Raw genomic sequence first — 24,145 nt, 5'->3', positions numbered from 1 at the left:
GGGCTAACTATATATGAATTTTATAGTGTTACTCTGTTAAAACTTACATGAAAATATATGTAACTATTTTGAGTATGTAACAAGCATATATATACTAGTCATGCTAGTAAAATTAGCTATAGCAGTGTGATAGTTTGTTAGGTAAGGACTTTGCTCAGAGGAAGTGATTGTGTCTTTTATAGTAACAGGTATTTTTCTTAACCATTTTTTTTTCATATCAGTCTGTCTGAATCCAAAGTGAATATCAGAGTCACATAAAGATTCTCATACATATGAAAGTTCTTATTCAGAAGGCCTGGGGTATATATATCCTTGATGGAGAACATTTGCATTCTGAAATGAATTTATGACTATAGAACAAGGGTTTTTGACCTGGTGCCCATGAATTTATGTATCACCAAAACTATTGGCAAATACCTGTGTAAGTTCTGGACAGTTGTCTGCAACAACTTTTATCAGATTCCTAAAGGACTGTGTGCTCCCCCTCACCTATTCTCCACTATCCCCACAAAAAAGGAAAAACAGAAACAACTTAGAAGATAATACAATTGAATCTTGAACAATGCAGAAGTTAGGAACACTGACCCCCACACAGTTGAAAATTTGCATGTGACTTCTGACTCCCTTAAAACTTGCCTACTAATAGCCTACTTTTGACTGGAAGCCTTACTGATAATGTAAACAGTCTGTTAACACATAGTTTGTATGGTATATGTATTATATACTGTATTCTTACAGTAAAGTAAGCTAGAGAAAAGAACATTATTAAGAATAGCATAAGGAAGAGAAAATATTTACAAAATATTTATTGGAAAAAATTAATGGCTAAGTGGTCTCATGCCATTCACACCCCTGCCTTTCAAGGGTAACTGTATTCTCTTCTTAAATGCACTACCAGCCTAAATCTCTTATCTCTTGGGCTTCTCACTGCCTCAATTCTCTGGTATAATCATCTATATCTTTCTTCTTTAACTTTTTCTTAAACAGAAGTTTCTAGCAAGCTCATTTTCTAGTTTTCCCCTTCAGGGTTCTAAGGGTATAGGCTACCCTGAAACATCCAGGATTTATTTTGTACTTTATTATTTTCAATTAAGAAGAAAAATAAAGCAATTTTTTGACCTTTTGAAATCTGTAGGTAACTAGTTTGAAGACTATATTATAAAAGACAGAATCTAATGGATTGGTACTAGGGAAAAATATATTTCTGATTAGTGAATTAGATCAAGTGATTATCATGCTTAATCTAAAATTACCCTTAGTTTTACTTTTCCTTTATCTTAACTCTTATAATGTCTGAATTCTTTCTTTTAGGAGAAATACAAAAAAAATAAATAAGTCTCCATGTGCTAAGTATAAAACTATTGTTATGAAACATCATTAGAAAATTCCATTTTTAATTTTATTGCATTCGTTTTCATTTAAGGGTCTACTGCTGAGCCAGTTTCTCAGTCTACCACTTCTGATTATCAGTGGGATGGTAGCCGTAATCAGCCCTATATCGATGATGAATGGTCTGGGTTAAGTATGTCCTTTTAAAAATTATCAGTTTTGGGGTTTTTTTTTTGTTTGTTTGCTTTTGTTTCTTTTTCAGAATTTTTTTTCTAGCATTCTGAATTCATGCTTTATGTTTTAATTTTAATCGTACTTTCTCACCTTTTAGGTCATAGTAATATAATTTAATACCAAGTATACTGCTTGTAAACTGATTATTGAATACCTGTAGAATTAAAACTAAATTTACTTTTCATGATTGTGATATGTAAACATGAAATTTTCTTATAGTTGCTCTAGTTTTTCCAGTTTTTAAATTTTTGTTTTAAATGAATGTTCTGTTTCTCTTCTTAGATTTAGTATAATAAGTAAAGAGGATATAGAGGCTAGAGGAATGGCTTTGAATTAGTGGGGTGTGCAAGTTTTTATATTGGTAGGAAACCATTCGTTCAGCCTAATTTCCAGTAGAAGCATACAAAGGTTAAAGGCAAGACTTTTTTTTTTTAAAGAAGGGGAAAATACTCATATTATCTTCTTTTTTTTTAATTGTATTTTTTTCCCTCTAACTCCAAACCTCATAATTTTTATGGCACATTATTTTGTTATTTATTTGGCATTTATGTTTTGGGATTTTCTACCATTTTGGTTTTTATAAAAACTTTTTTTTAATAAAATATTTTGTTTCTTCAAGTAGAATTGAAACTCTAAAGACAGGAATGCTCACTCTTCTATAACCTCAGTACCTAGTGCAGCATTTTTTACACAGATGCTCAGTAGTAATAATGATAAAAGCAAACATGTTGCTATGTGCCAGGCACTGGTCTGAGTCTTATAAATGTTGTTAATTTAATGCTTACAAATTCTATGAGGTAGGTATTTTTTGTTCCATATTTACCATATTAATAAACTGAGGCAAAAAAAGTTACCTAACTTTTCCTAGGCCACACAGCTAGTTAAGTGGAGGAGGTGATATCAGACTTTGGTAGTCTCACTCCTGAGTTCATGCACTTAACCACTGCATGATACAGCCTGAGTGGTGATTGTAGTCACGAGGGCAACCTCGAAACACAGCACAAGGGTTAGTATGTACACTGATTAGTCTCTATATGGATTAGTTCAGCATAGTTAAGGGAGATGAAGTTGGAAAGGTAGATTAGCTAGGAACATATTGTGAAAAGCCTTGCATTGCTGGCTAAAGTTGAAGTTACTAGTTTAGAAGGAATATTCTAGTTCTAGTCCTGACTTTAAAATGTAGCACCTCATATGGCTTGGACTTTGTCATTTACCTTGGAATCTAGATTAATTGAGCTGTAAAATGGAGCAAATAATCTGTCATATCTATTGTACTTCCATTATTGAAAGATTTTAATGAGGAATCGAATGAAAAATGAAAGCTCTTTGTAAATTATAAAGTATCTTATAAATCCAAGGTATTACGAAGATGCAAAAGCACTGTTTTTGGAAAACATCGTCTATCTGTACTTGGGGAATAATGATCAGGTATGTCCCAAATAGAATCAAGAGATGATTACCAGAAAATAGCAGTGAGGTGTCTTGGGCAACTGTGCATTGATGTCAAGAAAAACTGAGCAAACAAATCTCTAGGCTTCTTAACTTAGGTAGTACAGCCTCACTTTCATCTAAGAATTCTTGTAATATGAAAAATATGATTGGCTGTTAAAATAAAAGACTGAAAAACATGTATCCACATGACTCTGTACTTAAAGTAAGTACACCACCTTTCTCAAGTTTGTTATGCTGAATTGGCAGTCTTTTAAGTCCAAAGTTTCCCTTTGATCTAATTTCCTCTGTGGATTTTATTTTTTGTGTTTCTATGTTTATTGTGGCTAGTTTTGGAACTCAGTGAATTTACTTATTTCTTCTAAATTTGTAGAGGGCATGATTTGTATTTGACATTACTAATCCAACACACACACACACACACACACACACACACACACACACACACAAGCTTTACATTTAACAGTGTAAGATGATTAACATATTGATCCTCTGGATTGAGGCATAGAACGTCATTATCTGACAAAATGGCATTGCTTCTCCCCAGGCGCTTACATATAAGGTTAAGATGCTACAGTACAGCATCTTGTTTTTTAAGGGCAGATGTTAATCTATCAGTTATTTTGACCATAAAAGAATGTCATCATCATCATCATCATCATCATCATAAACCCTATAAAAAGTCAGATCTTGAATAGAATTTTGTTTTTGTTGGCACAGTGAAGACGTTAAGAGCATGAGCTTTGAGGACGGACTACCTGGGTTTAAATCTTACTTCTTTGCCTTTACCCTTAGGCAGCTACATGATGGTTCTATGCCTTGGTTTCATCATCTGTAAAATTAATAGTTCTTCTCTCCCCCCCCCCCACAAAGTTGTTGAGAGGATTAAGTGATATAATACACATAAAGCACTTAGAACACTGTCTAATGTTGTAATATGCTAGTAAATTTCAGTACATGCTACACTGGAGAAAGTCTAACATAATTGTTTTGTTTTATTAAAGTTAATACTGAATTAAGTTCTCACAAGAAACAACCAACAGCCATTTTCTTATTGAGATAAAATAGAGATTAGTTATGAGATGCTTAAACCTAAAACATTATTCCTTGAGTAAATTAAATGGAGAGACAAATTGCTTATCATTTTGAAGACAGCTAATATAGTTCTCTGAAAAGACATTGGCAAACTAATGGAATTTTGAGAAGTAAAAAATTACTCTATTTATAAATGGCGAGACCTATGCTATGAATGAAACTATACTATACAGTTTTAAGGAAACTATCTCTTAGAAATTTATTAGCACATTAGGCCCATGAATATTAAGAATTATATATTGAGAAATCTCCTGGTGATAGTTTTTAGGTTTAGGTGATTGTTCTGTTGTTTTAAAATAGTTTTATTTGATCCCAGTTAATATAAAAAACCTAAAATCCATAAACATGGAAAAATTACCAACAAAGTTTTATATAGCCAATTGAGATTGTGCTTCTATCAATGTTCTTATAGAAGTTAAACCGTAGTACAGTTAATCCACAAACTTTATGGCCATCTAAGCTTTAAAAATAATAATTTTACTAAGTATTTCACTAGACTTTTTATCTCCCACCCCCACCCACCATATTTATTAAGAGAACAGTTTATATGTTAGTATATTGCTCATTCACTTGCCTAAGTTTGTTTTCTTAGTAAAAGAAAATAAAATTTCTTTTCCGGCAAGAGGCCTTAGAGATCTGCCTTATGGACAGCGATTTTCCAAATCTAGGTTTGTCATTTGCGAGGTTTAAGCAAACCCAGTGATAGCTTTGACATTCAGATTTGCTAACAGTATTGTTAATGAATGCTTTGGCTAAGATGAGCAGTTGATTTTAGACATCTACTAGTTTCATTTATACCTGTGAAAATAATTTCTGCATTAAGGCATACCAAGTGTATCTTACTGAGAGATTTATTAGGATTATGAAAAACAAAATCTAATTGTGTCTGTCTGATAGCTTAGAAACTGATTTTCTATTGTAAAAACAATAGCTACCATTTATTGAGCACTTATTGCATTGCTGTGAACTCCTTTACGTGTAATCTCATATAATCCTCTCAGCAATCCTATGACATTGATAAATACAGTTAAGAAATCTAACAAAAATTACAGTTATTGAATGGTAGAGCAATATTTAGATGTAGAACTATTTGACTGTAAAGTCCATGTTCCCTCTGTTAATGCTATGTAATACTGGCTCAGGATACCTGCTTATGTTAGTAAATTCAGAAATATAGGAAGAGACTTCCTATTTTGTAACACATTTCACACTTGTAATCATTTGATCCATGTTTTTCCACCCCATCTCCACTGGTTTAGCCCTCTTCTCCCTTTCCACAACTCTTGTGGCAGAATCCACCACTGTCTGTCATACTTACCTCACTCCATCCCTGAACAGACAAACTGAGCTCCATGGGGGTGGGGAGAGTTAAGTCATACTGACCTTTGTATCTCTGGTACCTCTCTAGCTCAAGTTCTTATAAATAGTAAATGCTTAATAAGATGAAGTTTCTGTAACTCCACTATTAAGATATATCTGTTATTAGTGTATTATTTTCTTGTATCTCTTCCTCCTATAAATTTGGGATCATACTGTACAGACAGTTATTTCTATTTTTATTTTTTCTGTGAAGTTTTTCCCAGATCTTTATATATTCTTTCAAAGCATAGGTTTTAAAGCCTTCATGAGGTCACATCATAATACCTCCCCTTTAAACAAAAATAATATCGTTCATGTGGGAAAATAAGAATAGCAAAGAAAACAACACTAGTGCTGGCAGGTTTGTTTTCCTAGATAATAAAATGTATTACAGAGTTATATTATGTATAACACTATCCCAGGAGTAGATCAGTGGAATAGAACAAAAAATTCCAGAAACAGGGTGAAATGTATATAGAAGAAATTAGTATTTGATGAAAGTAGCATTTGGCATTAGTGGGAAAAGATTGGATTTTTCAATAAAGCAGTGTTAGAAGTCTATAGGCTTGTTAACTATTTAGAAGTAAAGCCTAACCTTTGTCATCTTAAACCAGCGTAAATGAAACCTGACTATAAGTCATCATTGCAGGAGTATATATGCAAGTGTGTAGGATGTCCTGGAAGAGGAGGAAAGAATTAACTTTGAGAGCTACTTATTTAATCAAGGTAAAGCCAAAGAATGTTTTTCCTTTGTAGAATAAGCCAGTGATAGCCCCCCCCCAAAGAAAGTAAAATTCAATGCCTCCTAGAGTGAAAAAAAGGAACTTAGAAGTCTAGAATAAAAAATTATTCTTTTAGAATAGAATGATAGAAGATCTGAAAGTGACTCATATTTTGGAATGAAGGGACAAGTATTAAAAGAGGAGGGGAAAAGAAGAGGCTAAGTATTCTGTCATGACAATGAATTTGAAGAAGAACCTAATCTTGAAAAGCAAGCTCATCATGAGGGGAGGGAGTATAGGGAAAATGACAGGTGGGGAGCATAATTTTGGTACTGCTGCCAAAGATTAGTTAATTCTGTACCCTAGAAAAATAATTAATTACAAAAATGTTGTAATAATCAGAACAAAGAAATGACCAGATTTTAGACCTGTTTAGACTTAAAGTGTGAAAAGAGCAAATTCAGGAGACTGATAACCAAGGAAGTAGGGAGAGTGGAATTAAATCGTTAATTCATTAGTTTTCTGGAGTTTCTTAGAAATTCCATTTAGTTAACCACAAGAAGTACCCAGTATAAGTTGGGCAAAGGCTTTTTTAACTATCATGTTATTGGGTTTTTTCCTAGCTTTTAAAATGTGCTTGGGAGAAAGAACAGTAGTAAAAATTACAGCTTAGTTCAACATAAGGAATTTTAGTTTTTGCATTTTAGTTTTGGCAGAAATGATAGATACCTAATTCACACTGTTAAATTTTAGATGGTCTGTCTTCTGCTGATCCCAGCTCTGATTGGAATGCACCAGCAGAAGAGTGGGGGAATTGGGTAGATGAAGAAAGAGCTTCACTTCTAAAGTCCCAGGAGCCAATTCCTGATGATCAAAAAGTGAGTAAAGGGATTGGCGGGTATATTTATTTCTTTACACCCAACTATATTAGAATTATTAGGGGATACAGTCTGTATTCTAAGTCTGCCCAGTGGTAGAAATACTTCAGAGAGGCATTCTGATCATATTTACTTTAATCATCGTTTGCCTGCATAGCTTCTCTATATCACCTTTTTTCCCCACAAATTATTGAGGACTTAATGTGAAAATTACAATTAGACATTGATAACAAAACAAACAACAGTTCCTGTCTTCTTATCAGAATTATTGCAATAGCCTACCAGATCTTAATGTGTTAGAAAAGAATACATTGGTTTCTGATGAAAGATTAAGAAAGGCTTCATAGCAACAAACAAGACTGAGAACATCATGAAAAAGGCACCAAGGCAGGGAGATAGGTAACATATTTGGGGCTAAATAGTACACATGTGTATAATCAATTAGTGATAGGATTGATTATTTACATGGCTATCTTCCCCTTCTAGGCTGATTTCCTTAAAGAAGGGGACCGTGAGGTTTTTATTTTTGTAACTCTAGCAACATGCTTGGCATTCAGTAAAGCAATAGAAACATGAAAGGAAATATACATACCTTGCTACATTTGTATGCAATTCCACAAGTAATCAGAACCTATTGACAGCATTAAACTAGAGATAATCATCACTAGGGTTAGGAAAATTAGGATGAATATTGTGGAAAGACAAAAAGACCAGTTTGAGAGGCTATTTGTACTTTTTAGGGTAAGCAGTAAAGAAACAATAACATGAATCAGGGTAGAAGATAAGGAACTAAGTTGCTAGCTTTGAAAAATAAATGGAAGTGGATACTGATCAAGCTTTGCTACTAGTTGGTTATAGGAATAAGGATGAAACGTCAAAGAGGCTCTGAAGATAATAGGACCACCAATATTCAACAAACATTAACTGAGCATCTAGCATGGGTCAGGTATTGTGCTAGTGGAGAAAGAAAGATAAGACACAATTACTGCCTTCAAGGAGCCTGCAATCTAGTTAGGGAGGAGAGAGGAGACAGGCATAGCAATAGATAAAAGTAATGTTATGGTATTTTTTGGATATTATGGAAGCACTTGGGACTTTTAGCAAAGGCATCCTAGAGATAAAAGCAGAATGTGATGAAAAACATGGTCAGAAATGAGCCTGGAAAGGGAGGCAGGGACTGGATTCTAGAAGTCCTTGAATGTCATGTTTTAAACCTTGGATTTTATGCTGTAAGTAATGGAAGAATTTTAAGCTAAATTTGTTTTTTGTTCGTTTGGTTTGGTTTGGTTTGGTTTGGTTTGGTTAGTTTGGTACAGTGATAATCCATGTAGAAAAAGGACTGGAGGCATATGTGAATAAAGGCAGGAAGACCAATTTAGAGGTTGTTTAGTAAGTAGTCCAGGACAGTAGTAGTAAGAATGGTATATGGAGTAGAAGACAAATTTGAAAATAATGTGAAGTAAAATTAAAAGAGCATGTGATTAGAACTGAATGGAGAGTCATCCACTGTGCTTCCCGGATTGTAGTTTGGATAATGGGGAAGGTGGAAGTGATACTCCCAACAGAGAGAATATAGAAGCCAAAGCTAATTAATTGAGGGAAGATGGGTGGTTCAATTTCAGATATGTTAAATGTGGGGTGTTTTGTAGTTATGCCTGAGAGAAGTTGGTCATACCAGGTTAAAGCTGAGGGAAAATACCTGTATTTGAAAGTTACTAGTTTATGGCAAATAAAACTCTGAGGGTGGGTGAATCTAGGGAAAATCTATAGAAGTTGAAAATATGAGTGTAATGAGCATAGAAATCTGGGGAACTCCCTATTTTTAAGGAGAAAAAAAGCCCATGAAAGAGACTGAGAAAGGAGAGTTCTGAATCAGAGCAGCTTGAGACATTTGCTCTCTGGTAATTTAAAGCAGTTTGTTGGAATAGTAGCCATATTGCAGTTGAGTAAATGAGGGTTAAAAATAGTGTTAACAAGTATAAGATTTTTAAGTAAGTTTGGTTAGGAATGGAGGAGAGGTAGTGGATGGCAGCAAACTGTCTTTTATATTTTAATGATAGGAGAAATTTTAGTGCAGGGGTCAGCAAACTTTTTAATGACAGGCCATACAGAAGTGCAAAAGCAGCCATAGGCAATACAAAAAGTGAACTTTATTTACAAAAGCTGGCATTGAGCCAAACTTGTAGTTTGCCTGCTCCTGCTTCAACACATCTGTAGACAAAAAGGGAAATGATCTCGAATAAAGTAAAAGTTAAATATAAATGAGATTTGCCTAATAGGATAAAATGCAGGGGGACGGGGTGCAGCTTGAGACACAAGTGGATTGTGGGGTTGGCTTTTAATTGGAAATAATAGCTTTTATCTTCGTGGGCCAGAGAAAGGGAGAGGTCCTAATGGGACTTACTACTGAGGGTGTAAATAATGTAGAGGGGGACAGTTATCAGGTAAAATGAAAGTCTGCGGGGGGGGGGGGGGAATAATGAGTTTTAGATTGACCCCATGAAAGATTCCTAGAGTTTGCAGGAGCTGGGGGAAAGAGGGGTGAATGGGCAGAGCACAGAGGGTATTCAAGGCAGTGACACTACTCTGTATGATGCTATAATGATGGATGCATGTTGCATACATTTGTCCAAACCCACAGAATGTGCAGCACCGAGAGTGAACCAACCCTATGGTAAACTAGGGCTCCAGTGATAAGGATGTGTCACTGTGGGTTCGTCAGTTGTGACGAATGTGCCACTCTGAAGGGGAGGTTGATAATGGGCGAGTCTGTGCTTGTGTGAGGGCAAGGAGTATATGGAAATCTCTACCTCTGCTCTGTTTTGCTATGAACCTAACACTGCTCTTAAAAAAAATGCCTATTTTTTTAAAAAAGCTTTTTAGTGTATTACCTTAGCACACAGAAATCATTCTGATATTTACTGAATGTTTAGTGAATGTACTTCTGAAAGTCTGTTTCTCTAACTGGAACTTCCCAGTGCCTGATCATCAGAATTTTAGCAGAGGAACTACTGAACAGAGTAAACTTATCACATAGCATAGCAGTTCTTTTTTCTGAGTATATCCAGAGATCATCTTTTACATTTCTAAGCAAAAATGTGACACCATCTAAATGGCCATTTCGTTGGGAAATGGATAAATAAAATATGATTTGTATGGCTCTGATTGGTGTGGTTCAGTTGGTTGGGCATCATCTCGCAAAGTGAATGGTCACTGGTTTGATTACTGGTCAGGGCACATGCCTCCGTTTCAGGTTCAGTCCCAGTCGGGGCAGATGCAAGAAGACAACCAATAGATGTTTCTCTTACACATCGATGTTTCCCTCTCTCTCTCTAAAAAAAAAAAAAAGGTGATCTGTTTGTACAATGGCACATTGGACAGATTTTTAAGATGAATTAAATAAAGCTATGTTAATATATCAGTATGACTAGAATCTCAATGAATGATGAAGAGCAAGTTACAGAAAGACAATAATGATACCATTTATGCAAATTTTGTGGGGAGAGAAGACAGAAAAATTGATTAGATGGACACAGAAGAAGTTCATAATAATGGTTACCCCTAGGGGAGGTAGTGTAGGAATGGGATTGAGATGGAGTATAAAGGAATTATTTTTTCAAAATATCTGAGCTAAAAGGTGGTATGGAGTTGATTTCTGCCCTTTTCTCATAAACAAAAATAGTCTTTTGCTATGCAGAACTACATTTCTCTTATGGTTGGATTATAGTTAGGTGAATTGTGCAGCATTTTGTTTTGTTATTCTATCTGCTAATAATTTCTGTGAACTATTAGGTGGTTTGTGAGACCTTCCAAATCAGCCTAATGGCTATGGTTCTGAGCAGAGAAATAGTGGTTTCCCACATCATCTCTTTCCATGAGGACAGTCTAGGAATCTTGGCTATTCTTTGTTTAGTCTGTGTAGAATAAATAAAAGCACTTTTCCATAGAAAAATTCAACTGTATATGTGAAGAGATATCGTCAATATTAATAATATGAATATAACAGCCCTAATTCACTGTTTTTGTCATACAGAATGTTATTTTCAGTGACAGTCTAAGACTTTATTTTTTAATTAAGCCTTTTATTGTGAGATGATTAGGAAGTCACTTTCACCTGTAAGAAATAATACAGAGAGATCCCCTGTTCCCTTTACTCCATGTCCCTCAATGGTAACGTCTTGAAAGCTATACTTATAGTATCACAACCAGGATATTGGCATTGATGCACTCAAGGTAGAGAACATTTCCATCACTGCAAGGATCCCTCATGTTGCCCTTTTTTTTATGGTCATCTTCTTTTCCCTCCCATCCCCACTCCCTTTTAACCTCTAGCAACCCAGTAAGTAATCTGTTCTCTGTCTCCCTAATTTTGTCATTTCAAGGACATTCTGTGTATGTAAACTTCTGGTACTGTTTTTCACTGAGCATAATTCTCTAGATATTGATTAATCCAGATCATTGGTATGTATCATTAGTTGGTTCTTTTTCACTTTTGAATAGTCGTCCATCGTCTGGATATTCCTCAGTTGACAACCATACCTCATTTTACTGCATTTTGCTCTATTGCGCTTCACAGATGTTTCATTTCTTCATTAATTGAAGGGAGGACTGTCCACCAGCGAAAAGATTACAGCTCACTTTATTGCAGTGCTTGCTTAATATTGGTAGTCTAGAACTGACCCTGCAGTGTCTCTGAGGTATACTTGTATTTAACCGTTCTATTGAAGGACATTTGGGCTGTCCTTCAAGAGGAGAATGACAGTTTGGGGCTGTTAGGAATAGAGCTGTTGTGCACATTCATGTACACATTTTCATGTGAACATAAGTTTATTTCTTTGGGATAAATGCCTAGGAATACAATCCCTGGATTGTGTAGTAGTTTAATATTTTAAGAAACTGCCTGTTTTCCAGAGTTGTATCACTTTATATTCCTACTGGGAATGCATGAGTGATCTAATTTCTCTGCATCCTTGCCAGCACTTGCTGGTGTCACTGTTGTTTATTTTAGCCATTTTGTTAGGTATGTAGTGATGACTCATGATTGTATTCTGCGTTTCCCTAATGGCTAATAACATTGAACATCTTCCCGTGTGCTTCTTTGCCATCTATCTTCAATCATGAAATGTCTGTTCATATATTTTGCACATTTTCTAATTTTTCACTGTTGAATGTGGAGTGTTCTTTATATAGTCTAAATACAAGTCCTTGATCAGTGTATGGTTTGCAAATATGTTCTCCCACTCTGTAGCTTCTCATTCTCTTAACAGGGTAAAATTCAATTTTTTTTTTTTTTTTAATTTTAGAGAGACACAGGAAAGGGATAAGAGAGACTCATCAATTTTGTTGTTCCACTTATTTATGCATTCATTGGTTGATTCTTGTATGTGCCCTGACTGGGAATTGAACCCGCAACCTTGGGGTATCACAGCAGTCCCCAACCTTTTTGGCACCAGGGACCAGTTTTGTGGAAGACAGTTTTTCCACAGACGGGGTTGAGGGGACAGGACGCAGAGGTCAGGTGGTAATGCGAGGCTCGTCCCTGCTCACCTCCTGCTCTGCGGCCTGCTTCATAACGGGCCACAGACCAGTCCACGGCTTCCAGGGTTGGGGACTCCTGGTTTATCGGGACAATGCTCTAACCAACTGAGCTACCCGGCTGGCTAGGGCACAAATTCAATTTTAATTTAAATAGTTATGCATTTGAACTCTGAAATAAAACAGACTTACCTATCCAATGAGTTTTTAATATTCAAGATTTGCACAGCTCTTTAACTGATCTTATAGTAAGTGGTGAAAAATGTAAGAAAAAGTGGTCAGTCTCAGACAGCAGAATGAAGTTCTGTGTACTTTATTTTTTTTTATATAATTTCAGATCAGTTTTATTGCTTGTTACTAATTTTTGTTTAGTATTTAGGAGATAAAGACTAAATAAATAAAATTATTTCATAACACTTTTCTGAAAAATGAAAACCAATTGATTCACTTTAACACTTTTGTTTTTAATATTAGATTTCAGATGACGATAAAGAAAAGGGAGAGGGTGCTCTTTCAACTGGGAAATCTAAAAAGAAAAAGAAGAAAAAGAAGAAGCAAGGTGATGATAACTCTCCTGCACAGGTAGAATATCAAAACAACAAGATTCATTCATTAAACACCTACTGCTGAAATGTGCATAGAAAATGTGCAGATTTTAAAAATATCTAGACCTAAAAAACACAGTATGAGACATCAAATGTATTTGAAAATTCACGGGATGTTTTAAAGATTTTATACCGCATACTGGGGGGGAAAAAAAAAAACCTTTGTTGCTCTAAAAAAATATCGTATCAAAGTTATAAACCCAAAAGTAAATAAATAAAATTACAAATTATTCCAGATGCATTTTGGTTTATATTGTGCTGAAATAGAAAAGGAGGTACAGTATTTTACATGTACAGAAATTCGAAATTCCCTTTGAGTAACTGGAATTTAGCAAATTAGAACTTCAGCACAATTAGAAAAACCATGTGCATAATGAGTACAATCTTTCAGCTGACTGAGTTTGTTGACTCTTTCACTTGGTATCCTTTCCTGCCTTTTTGGCTTCTAACAAACTTTATTGCTCTTCCATTTTCCTTTTCTTTTTCTTTGGTCTTTCCTATATGGGGAAAATATTTTAGATTATAATATAGATGAAAACAAACATTTTAATTTTTAACATACTGGATTACTAGAAATATGCATGGGTTTATTTTGAAAGCACTATATCACCATACATTACTACTTAGGAAAATCTTATTTCTTACAACCGTGTTAGATAATTGTTTTCATTTCTCTAAATGTAGGAAATAACCTAAACTTCTAGAGGATAGCCTACATATAATTTTCCTATTTGTTCTATTTTGGAAAAAGTTGCTGCGTGACATTTTAAGGAAATAGGTATTTAGTTTTTTTTTGTTGTGAGAAGCACAACCCTTTATAAATGATACTGATTCATTATCACTATTAGCTTTTTCTCTGTAGTAGAAATTGATGGACATTAAGGCTAATGTGACTAAGATCAATGGATATAAAAAACTAAAACTATGTAATAGGTGTGCTTTTCCTGTTAGCTAACTGATGAGAAATGTTTTTGACAGCCATCCTTTGTTAACAATATCACCTGAAATTCATTTAACCAAACTTTTTCTGGATTTCTGTGACTTAATTTTGGCCTTTCTGGCTTGTGGATTAGACAGGTTCCTTTTAACAGAACTTTTGAGGAATAGATGTATTCTGTAATTTCAACTTACTATAAAAGGTCGTTAAATTGTGAAAATTCCTTTGGTATGTTGATGGCATTTATTTTAAAAATGTTTGATCTGTTTTTTAAAATATAGTGAATAAGTATAAAGGCTTTAGAGTCATAACCTTTCTTCAAATGTCAATTTCACCATTGTTTAAATGAAGTATCCATGAGGTTCTGTGTGAAGTATGTAGCACACAGTATCCTACCTATAAATGATTATATTTTTTAATTTGTTCCTTTTTCAGTAAAGTTGTCTTTATTTTTTGGTATGTGGTTAGTGGGGGCTTTTTACTGTTAGAGTTCAACTTAGCATAGGACCAACTGATATCTTCTCATTAACTTGTATAGATTGCAAATCTTATATACATCCAAAGCTACTTGCTCAACTTAAATTCACAACAGAATTTTGAATAACTGTCTAAACCCTCTATCATTCTGAACAATTTTTAGAGAATATCAGTGTTGGAAGGGAACTTTCAAGATCATCTTAGCCAGTTCTTTTCAAAAATGGCCATCAGCATGTATGAGTTTGCTAAAGAACAATACAATTCACAGTGCTGATTCTATTTAATATATTCTAGTTCATACTTACTTCACATACCTGAGCATGTAACGTGCTTTAGAATTACTTTGTTGGAACTTTCTTAAAGTCCGAAGGCCTAGGAATGGAAATGTTAAAACTTGGATAGGACCTTAGAAATTATCTTGGCAAATTTTATTTTGTAGTTCAGGAAAGTAAAAGTTCAAGGAAACCTAATGGTTTGTCCTTGAGATTATACAAATAAACTGTGTTGTATTCAAAATTGAAATTCCTGTCTCTGTCCTTTCTGCTATATAAACTTAATTTGTCTAGAAATGCATTTGTATATAAATTTTTCATTCCTTAATGAAGTCAGCAAGTGAAATGCTATTTCTAAACTCTTAAGTTCAAGTATCAACTAATTCACTGTACCTTTTTTAAAAGAAAAAATACTGGTTTAGTTTATTCTGTTTCAATTGGTTTAGTAAATTAGAGTGGTTCCCATTTTGGGATGTGAGTGTATTGCTTTTTAATTCATAGTTGATTTAAATTCCTACAGAAAGCAGGGGTGATGAATGTATAATATGTTCCAAATGTATCTATGTATTATAAATCTTTGAATAATTGTTTTCATATGCTCTTTTAGACTGTTTGAACAGTTTCTGAGCTAAATTATTTTTTTGGAGTATCTTCTGGACATTATTAGTACAACAAACCAAATAGATTTTAATTAGTGAAAGTGGGTGATTTATGTCATCTAATAGGCTCCTTTTCTCTGTAGGACCCAGAAGAAATAGAAAAAGAGATTAGAGAAGAGCTTCCAGTGAATACCTCTAAAGTCCGTCCAAAACAGGAAAAAGCTGTTTCTTTGAAAACCACAAGCACTAGTGATCCAGCAGAAGCACTCGTCAAAAATAGCCAGGTGATTTTTTTTGATATTTAAGGAATAAAATTTTGATGACTTGAGATTTACATTATAATTAATACTTTGTTGAAGTATTATGCTAAACATTTAAAATATTCAAAATAATTTATTCCTCACAATAACCATATGAGAAAGGTAGGGCCCATTATGTAAATGAGGTTAGGAAAGTTGAATAAATTTGTCCAAAGTCATGTAACTATCAATGGCAAACCAGACCTGCTAGGCTATATTTTTTCCTATTAAATATCTAGGCATACAAGTGATTTAATAGATAGCTGAGAGAAAATGCGACTCGTTGCATTTTCCCCAAAGCATGTGCATAATATTATGACTACGGTCCAGCCTCTCCAAATGTAATATTTTTTAAATTTGGTGACAGGTTCTTGAAATATGGGCCTTCTGTGGAAATGTTTGATGTATATGAAGGCACCATTTTACAAAAGGTCTAGGCCAGTGATTCCTATTTAGGCGAATTACATCATAGTGAACTATATTAAGTTCTACTGGGGTTGCATGGCCCATTTATTTACTCATTCAGAAAAATTTTGTTGGGAACTACATACCACACACTTATTTTAGATTCTGGGGATACATCAGAGAACAAAGACAAAAAGGAAAAAATCTGCCATTGTGGAGCTTACATACTTAATGAAACAGCTTTAGACAAGAGCCTGAATTACCACTAAAAGAGAGAATTTGTAAGAGTTTTATATAAAACAAAATCTTAACCATTCTTCCCATTTGGATTTGATACTTTTATTTCCCCAAGAGTATTTTGAGGTAAAAGGGGGCAATCTCAATACATTCATAGGTTAAATAGTAGAACCACAAAGGGTCATTTGAAATTTTGATGTTTTGCTTGTTATTTTCAAAGCCATCTTGTAAAGAACATCTGAGTCTCTTTGTGATTTAACGTAGATAAGTGAGAGACAGAGGAGGAAAGGAGATCAAAAATAAGTAATAAAACTTTTGTGTATGAAATAAATACAGGGAACATTAGAAAAGCCGAACTAAACAGCAGAAATGCTGCTTCAGATACCTGAAGTAGGAAGAAAATCCCAGCAGTTATCTGGGCGCACACAGCTTCCTCCGTTTCCTTTCCCATTGTGCTTTCTTGAACCCATGGAGCCTGGAAGAACAAAGGGCAAGAGAAGCATTACTTACCCTTGTTTCTATATTCAAAACAACAATCACGGGTAAAGCTAAAGGGTGAGATGTTCTACATATCTACAGTAGTCGCTCACTATATCGCAGTTCACTTATTATGGCCTCACTGTATCGCAGGATTTTTAAAAATATTATATTCAATTATCATGGATTTTTTGCTATATTGAAGGATTTTGTGGTAGTGTATACATATGTTGCTAAAGTTATCTAGGTTTAAGAGTGTAGAATAAATGTAAGGTTCCTACTTCGCAGGGGAGTCTGAAACGTAATACCAGTGATAAGTGAGGGAATACTGTACTAAAGCCTCCAGGTACTCCAAAAATTGGAGATTTTAGTATTACCTGGTTCTGACAGTTCATTAACATACCTCAGTGAAGCAGAGCAGTTTGCTTATCTCCTTTCCTATCCCAGGTTGAAGAGAGGAGCAAAGCTCAAGAGTCTAGACCCTAAGCATTATGATTTCACTGCCAGACTGGATAAAACTGAAGATTTGGACCTGAGTTTAAGCTGCTTTAATTGGCAGTACTAGTAGCCATAGCCAGCTTTTGCCTGAGGTCAGCTACTTCCTCGGGTAGGAAACTGAAGTTATTGCTGCCTCTGTTTGAGAAGGAGAAAAAGAGATACCACCTACTGACAGTTCCAAAATTAGCTATTTTCTATCTTTCACATGAAAAAGTTTTGAGGAGGTGAGAGTTGGTGGGAAGTAGACAGAACCATTGAATTTCTAACAAATATGAAATCATTCAATTTATTTAAAAAATAAAAATATAGAAGTTAATGAAAATTATTTATTCCTATTTGAGATTCAATAAACATCTTGTAAGTTTAAACCTTCATTTTTATCTCAACCTGTATTTGTGGGTATTGTAGCTAAAGATATATTTGGATATGTCACTAGAGGGCAGGCATGAGTTGTGCTTCTGGAAACCACCTTAGTATTAACTTGCTGCTAAACGGCCTCTAGATATTACTATGACATTTAACTTTATTTGAAATTTCTTACAAAAATCTAAAATAATCATATTCCAAAATAGCCTATCAAGACTCTTCCACCTGCTGTTTCTACCGAGCCATCTGTTATTTTATCAAAAAGTGATTCTGACAAGAGCTCTTCCCAAGTGCCACCGATGCTACAAGAGACAGATAAATCCAAGTCAAATACGAAGCAAAATAGTGTGCCTCCTTCGCAAAGTAAGTAATCTCGTTTTTGGTTCTTTTTGTTGATAAGTGGTGCTATCTTAGAAGTCTAAAATAGTGAGACTTCTGATCTTAGAGCAGCCTTGTCCTTCCTTTGCAAAGGCTCAATTCCTTAGAACCTTGTTGACTCGGTTATGAGGGCCGAGGAGCTGAGCTCCCTCCAGGCGAGAATAGTGGCCAAGGGCATACACAGAGGAGGGCTTGGTAGCTGCCCTTGACCTCCTGTCCATCACTTTTGGGGTGCACGTGTCCTTGAAACTGCCAACTCTCTTGTGCCTTCCCCTTTTTTTCTCCCTGAGTTACATTTAGTGTCCATTTTACCCAATTTCACCTTTATTACTATACTGAGTCATATTAAATGATTGTTTTTCTAAGTCAAAATTGTTATAGTGTCAGCCATATGGTTGAACCAAATAATACATTGGCATTGAAAGAAAAAAGAAGAAGGCAAACATAGAATAACCTAAAACATGTAACTAGAACTTGAAAACTTAAATATAAAATTTAAGGCGTTTTTAGAGGATTTCAAAGCATGTTTTCATTGATACTACTTTTATATTCTTGAGACACAGCATTATTTACTATCCTCCTAACTTCTCTCTCTCTCTCTTTTTTTTTTTTTTCTTTTTCCCTTTAGCCAAGTCTGAAACTAACTGGGAATCTCCCAAACAAATAAAAAAGAAGAAAAAAGCCAGGCGGGAAACGTGAATTTTCTTTTCCTGAATTGGACATGTGTTTGCGAACACTGTCTTGAAGATTATGCTGTTTATGCAATAATTTGTGAACATGTACAGAGTTTTATATAAATTTAAACCAATTTTTAAAACAAAACTGTGAACACAACCACCATAAAAATGGAATCAAAGGAAAGTTAATTTATGAAATTAAGAGGTCAGCAGATAAACTACAGTGCTGGAAGACACTTGGGGAAAGTCTTTTCAATTTAATGAGAACTATCTTAATTTAAGAATATTATCCTGGTTTTACAACAGTGCCCTGTTTACAACAGATCGTGCCCTATCTCATCTGCACCTGAGGAATAAAGGATTCTTATTAAAGAGAAGGTTGCCTGCAAATTAGTAGGCAACTTCTTGGATTTTATGCACGAAACTTATACCATTTGAATCTGTTTTATGCTTAAATCAAAGTGCTTTGATCAGATGCATAATCTGCCATATCTTTACATATTTGTTGGTAGCAGTTTGTATTAAAGGAATCACAAGTGCAAATAAAAAGTCTTTTATCACTTATTTAACTAAACTGTCATGGTTTAGTTTATAATTTTTAAAAAGTTAATTAAAACATTGAAAATGCAGTTGACACGGCTTACGAAGTTATTTTTGATAGTCTTACATTACTTGAATTGTTCGAAGTACAATATATTTTAAATTAAGAAGGGTAAACTATATGTATTTGTTTTATACTTTTAAGGATGAGACTCACAAATAATGCTCTTGTTTATGATTTGAAAACTTTCAGGCAAAATACAACTTATATTTTTTCTTTCCCTAGCAATTACTTTTTTCCAGCGTCATCTCTTCTTCATTACTAATACTTTTTTGACTTTAAAAGTGAAATTTTTCACAAACTAATTCTACAGACAGAACTTTGAATATATGATGGAGAATGAAAAACTAGAATCAGACAGCTTTAATTGACATTGTCAAGACCTCCAGTTATCAGGAATACATTTTTTTGCTGCCTTAACCTGTAGTGCGTAGAATATGCATCAATTTCTTGAAGGGGATTCGTGTTTTTATAAGAATTTTCATGTAATTATTCCAATTGTGGTCAAATACGGAACGTTTCCTGCTTGAAACTGTATTGATTTAAATGATGTGTGAGCTGTTTCACCATTTTCAGGCACTGTGTAATTCTATTATAATAAACTGGCAGGTGTCTTTGTAACTATAAATAGTGCATGCTCAGCCATGTACACTGTAAATAGCCTTTACCAAACGTGTTTGACAAGGACCATAATTAACATCACTTAGTGAATTGTGATTTCAAAAAAAAAAAAAGCCATGATTTATTTGATGTGATTGGCTTAATTGTTTTTATGTCGCGCCAAGAATGAAACTGTTTAGCTGTAACCAATGGTACTGATCTATCCATCCAACGTTGTCTTTATTATATTTGATTGTGGTTTGATAATATTGCATTGTCAGTCTAGGAAGGCTAAAGAAACAAATGGTTTTAGTTTTGCTGAAGACTGGCCTTATTAATGTACAGCTTTCCTAACAAGCGATTATTAACTTCCTTCAGGTGTTAACATCTGTTTCAGGAACATGGCAGTATGTTTACATGTCAGAAGTTTTGTTTAATTCTATGATATTTCTAAATTGATTTGTTTAAATAAATTCAGCAAATGGATAGCATTGTTTTTATTTGCTTCAATACTGGGGTAAATATGCTAAAGTGCCAGGAATGGAGTTCTTCAAATGACTTTATTCTGTTAGCTTTATATAAATGATTCCTAAATAGATCCAAGGACTCCTAAGTTGCCAGTACTTTGTAAAGAGCTGACAAAGGAGAATTCAGTAGGGAGTCTAATGTTAGGATGTGCCAAAAGGTCTGTGCCCAAAATATTTAATTGAACTCTCTCAACTCTACCTCACCATTTATTTATCTTAGAATTTTGTTGGCTGTGTCAAGTGTGGAACTTGACTTCTCCAGTTTAGTATCTCCCAGTCACCCGTTGATGCCAGGGGTTAAAGAGGCTCTTTAAAGGAGAGAGGAGGTGTGGAGATGGTGTGCACTGCACACGGGGTGGGTCCGTTATGGAGATGCCTTTGTCCTTTCTCTCTGGCTCAAGAGCTAGGACGTGGATTTTATATTTTATGATATGACAGCTCTGACTGATAAAATTAGTAGTTCATTCTCTTTCACATGCATGAGTGCAAACTCTTGCACAATTACAGTATTATAGATTGCTCTTTACCTGTCCCAGAGGTATTTATGTGACATGAAAGTAGTTTCTCAAATCTGAACACAGGAACTGTTCCCCATCTTCAGCTCAGAAGGCCCTAAAAGCAAGTAGTGATTCAGGGAGGAGGAAGAGAGAGAGGACTATTGTCCTCTGGGGGCTTGGATTACGTGCTCCCCAAACTGTTAGTAGGCAGATTACTGATCTCTTTAGTCTTTATCAGGTCTGGAGGGGAACTTTGTTCTAATTAACAAATCAGGCTCCCAGAGAAACTACTTTAAAATTTCCCTAATCCCTTCTGTCTGCACATACTGAAAATTCTTTCCTATTCTGGATCAGGGGGTAGTGGTTTAGGATTTCACCCAGAGAGGAATCTAACCTATCTATACTCTGGACTAAGCAAGACAGTAGTTGAGAGAGTCCAAAAAGTATTGAAATAAAAGGTCATTAATGTAACTTACCATGTTTACTTTGTGCATGCATTTTTTTTTTGGGGGGGGGACAGTGGAAATAATTCAAATCTAATGTTATTTCATAGGCTAATCTGGTTTGTATTTGGGTTAAAAATATTGAAGGGCAATATTTAATTACAGAGTTTAGTTTTTCTTAATTAAAACAGTCCTCTATTAATGTAATGCGAGATATTTTTCAAAATTTAGAAATTAGGTTTAAGATGTCTAATAGATGTCTTAAGTCTTTCCTGTAAACTCGTTGCACAAACTGGAATTACTTTCCAAAAGACTTAGGGAATGCAAATACGTTATTTGTAAAATGCATTGAGATTGTAAATAAAACAAACCATTTTTGTTTTGTTTAAATTGCTCATTATAGTTCTCTTACGGGGGAGCGTCTTCTCAGTCATTTTGCATCTTAAGATAGTCTAAATAATTACTTTTTGATGTTCTTGATGTTTCTAAAACCATAGGAACACTTGGCAGACTCTACCAGTCAAATATTTGGAGTTGAACGCCTAGAATGTTCATTTGTGACACTGTGGGAAACAGCTTCTGTCTTACATCATGTTAGGAGTGGATGTAACTGCTACCAGGTGTGTCAAATCAATTGCATCATCTTTTAGGTTAAGGAAACAAAATTTGGTGTTATGTATTCATTCGTTTGCTGTGCCTCCCAACAATAGCAACTTAAACAAGATAGTTTATTTCTCTCACATGTAAAAGTCTGGAACGGCAGTCCGGGACTACCAGGACACTGCAGGGTCAGGGATCCACATTCCTTCGGTGTTGCTCCTCCCTGTTCTCAGTCTGTGGCTTTCATGTCAGGGCTGCACAGATTTACATCAGCTAGAAAAGTCCTATCATCACTTCTGCCTCCTTCCTTTCAGAACAAGTCTTGCAAGTAACTCACACCACAAGGGCTCATCAACCCAAACTTAATCACTGGCTCCCTAGCTACAAAGAGGAATGGGAAATCATCTTTATGCCGGGCTGTCATGGGCCAAATTAACATTTCAGGATTCATGACTGAAGCAGCAGCAGAGGACTGGGGATGAAGCACAGCTAGTAGTCTCTTGTCATAAGGTTGACATGCACTGCGTATCCTTCACTGAAGCATCATTTTTAAGATCAGGTTTTAGCTTATCCAATTCAGCAGTAATTGTGAAATCTCTTGGATGCCGCTCTAAATAGCAGCTAATAATGTTCCTATTTATATGTAATAGATTATGGAGGAAATTTCTGCCCCTCAATGAGAGCTTTAAATTCCACAGAAAGGCTGAAAGAAATTTGGTAGCCTGTTACACCTGTACTGCAAGTATAGGTTATAACAAGTGTCAATAGAATTACCCTAGTGTATAAGGTGTAAAAAAAAAAATTACTACTATTCTTTCTAAATTATTTAACAGGGGAATAATTTCTAACCCTAGCATCAAGACAGGTCAGTGAGGTGCATTGTAGGATGTTTGCTGACTATTAATAATCACTGAGGTTTATGAATACGCTAATTTGAAGAAAAATTTAAGCAACTTCAAGGTCATCCCCATGATAATGACATTCTTATTTGTATATGTGTGCTTTTTTATTGTATCAAAGCATTTGAAATGAATATATGTAACATGTACATAAATTATAAAGAATAATAAAATGAACACCTGAAACCACCATTCTTAAATATGGAACATTACCAGTGGGGATATTGGGGGTGAACTTGACTTTTGTTGTTGTCTAGTAACAGGATCAAGGGGGGAAAGCCACTGGTGAAAAGAGCTGCTCTCAAATGGCCCAACTTATCACAGGTCCCTTTTGGTGCCAAAACTGGCTAAGGGTCCCAGGTGACATCTGGCCTTATCACGGAAAGGTGTCAGGGCAGCCTCCCTGGTGTTGGGAAACTAATATCTGAGGACAATGACTCTGCATGTGAATGGTGCCTCCAGAGTTGTGTAGCTGATGTGGTGTGGCAGGCTTTCCATGAGGAAGGAGGACAGCAAGGCTCCCGCCATGAGCTTATCCCAGGGCACTCAAAAGAACAGCAAGTGCCCAGCGGGGGGGCAGGGTTCCTTGTGAGGTTTGTTGAGGGGCTGCATAATTCCTGAGAAACACCACTGTGGGGTTTATGGCAAAATAGCAAGAGCTATCAGTCACTTAGGGGAATTATGATTTCTTTCTCTTGTAAACCATCCATAGTAAAAGTTGCAACTATTCCCATTTCTCATCAAAGTGAAGCACCACAATAATGACAGATGGAAGAAAACCTGCCTTAGCACTGGAATGAGGAAGGGAGGCATTCTGTTATTAACAAATAAAATCCAGTAGTTTATCAAAAGAATGAAACACCCATCAAAGATACAAGTGTCAGCCGGTGTCAGGAAATCTAGTAACACATTTCATTTTATCACAAAATTAAAGCAGCTTAAGTGATCATGACACTGCTAGAGAAGTTTTTAAAAATTTAATCATTCCAAATTTAGATTTTTTTTTAAGCTTAAAATAGATGAAATACTAAAATCATCGTGATTAAATTCAGAGCAAGGCAGAATTACCGGCTGACCAACATTGTCTTAGAGATGTGTTGGGAAAATGTCCCAGGGCCTAGAGACCAAAGAAAGAGGCTGACAAGTCTAT

The 24,145-nt window shown here is 35.1% G+C and overlaps 1 protein-coding gene across 3 annotated transcripts in view; it reads left to right on the top strand.

Annotated features, from left to right (window-relative positions):
- Positions 1-22,944, top strand: part of MTDH (metadherin) — a 59,725-nt gene extending 36,781 nt beyond the window's left edge. For 2 of the 3 annotated variants that reach the window (XM_090283537.1, XM_090283536.1), the window contains 6 exons: positions 1,424-1,522; positions 6,942-7,066; positions 13,076-13,183; positions 15,635-15,775; positions 17,980-18,136; positions 18,780-22,944. In XM_090283537.1, coding sequence (XP_090139663.1) covers positions 1,424-1,522; positions 6,942-7,066; positions 13,076-13,183; positions 15,635-15,775; positions 17,980-18,136; positions 18,780-18,850 — 701 coding nt within the window. In that variant the 3' untranslated portion in view covers positions 18,851-22,944. The remainder of the gene's footprint in view (positions 1-1,423; positions 1,523-6,941; positions 7,067-13,075; positions 13,184-15,634; positions 15,776-17,979; positions 18,137-18,779) is intronic. The other variant, XM_090283538.1, reaches the window with a different exon arrangement.
- The last annotated feature ends 1,201 nt before the right edge of the window (positions 22,945-24,145 follow it).

The sequence above is a fragment of the Furipterus horrens genome, unplaced genomic scaffold (genome assembly GCF_987537825.1).
Source record: "Furipterus horrens unplaced genomic scaffold, mFurHor1.1.pri manual_scaffold_7, whole genome shotgun sequence".
Taxonomy (NCBI): domain Eukaryota; kingdom Metazoa; phylum Chordata; class Mammalia; order Chiroptera; family Furipteridae; genus Furipterus; species Furipterus horrens.
This window is presented reverse-complemented; position numbering and strand designations above follow the sequence as displayed.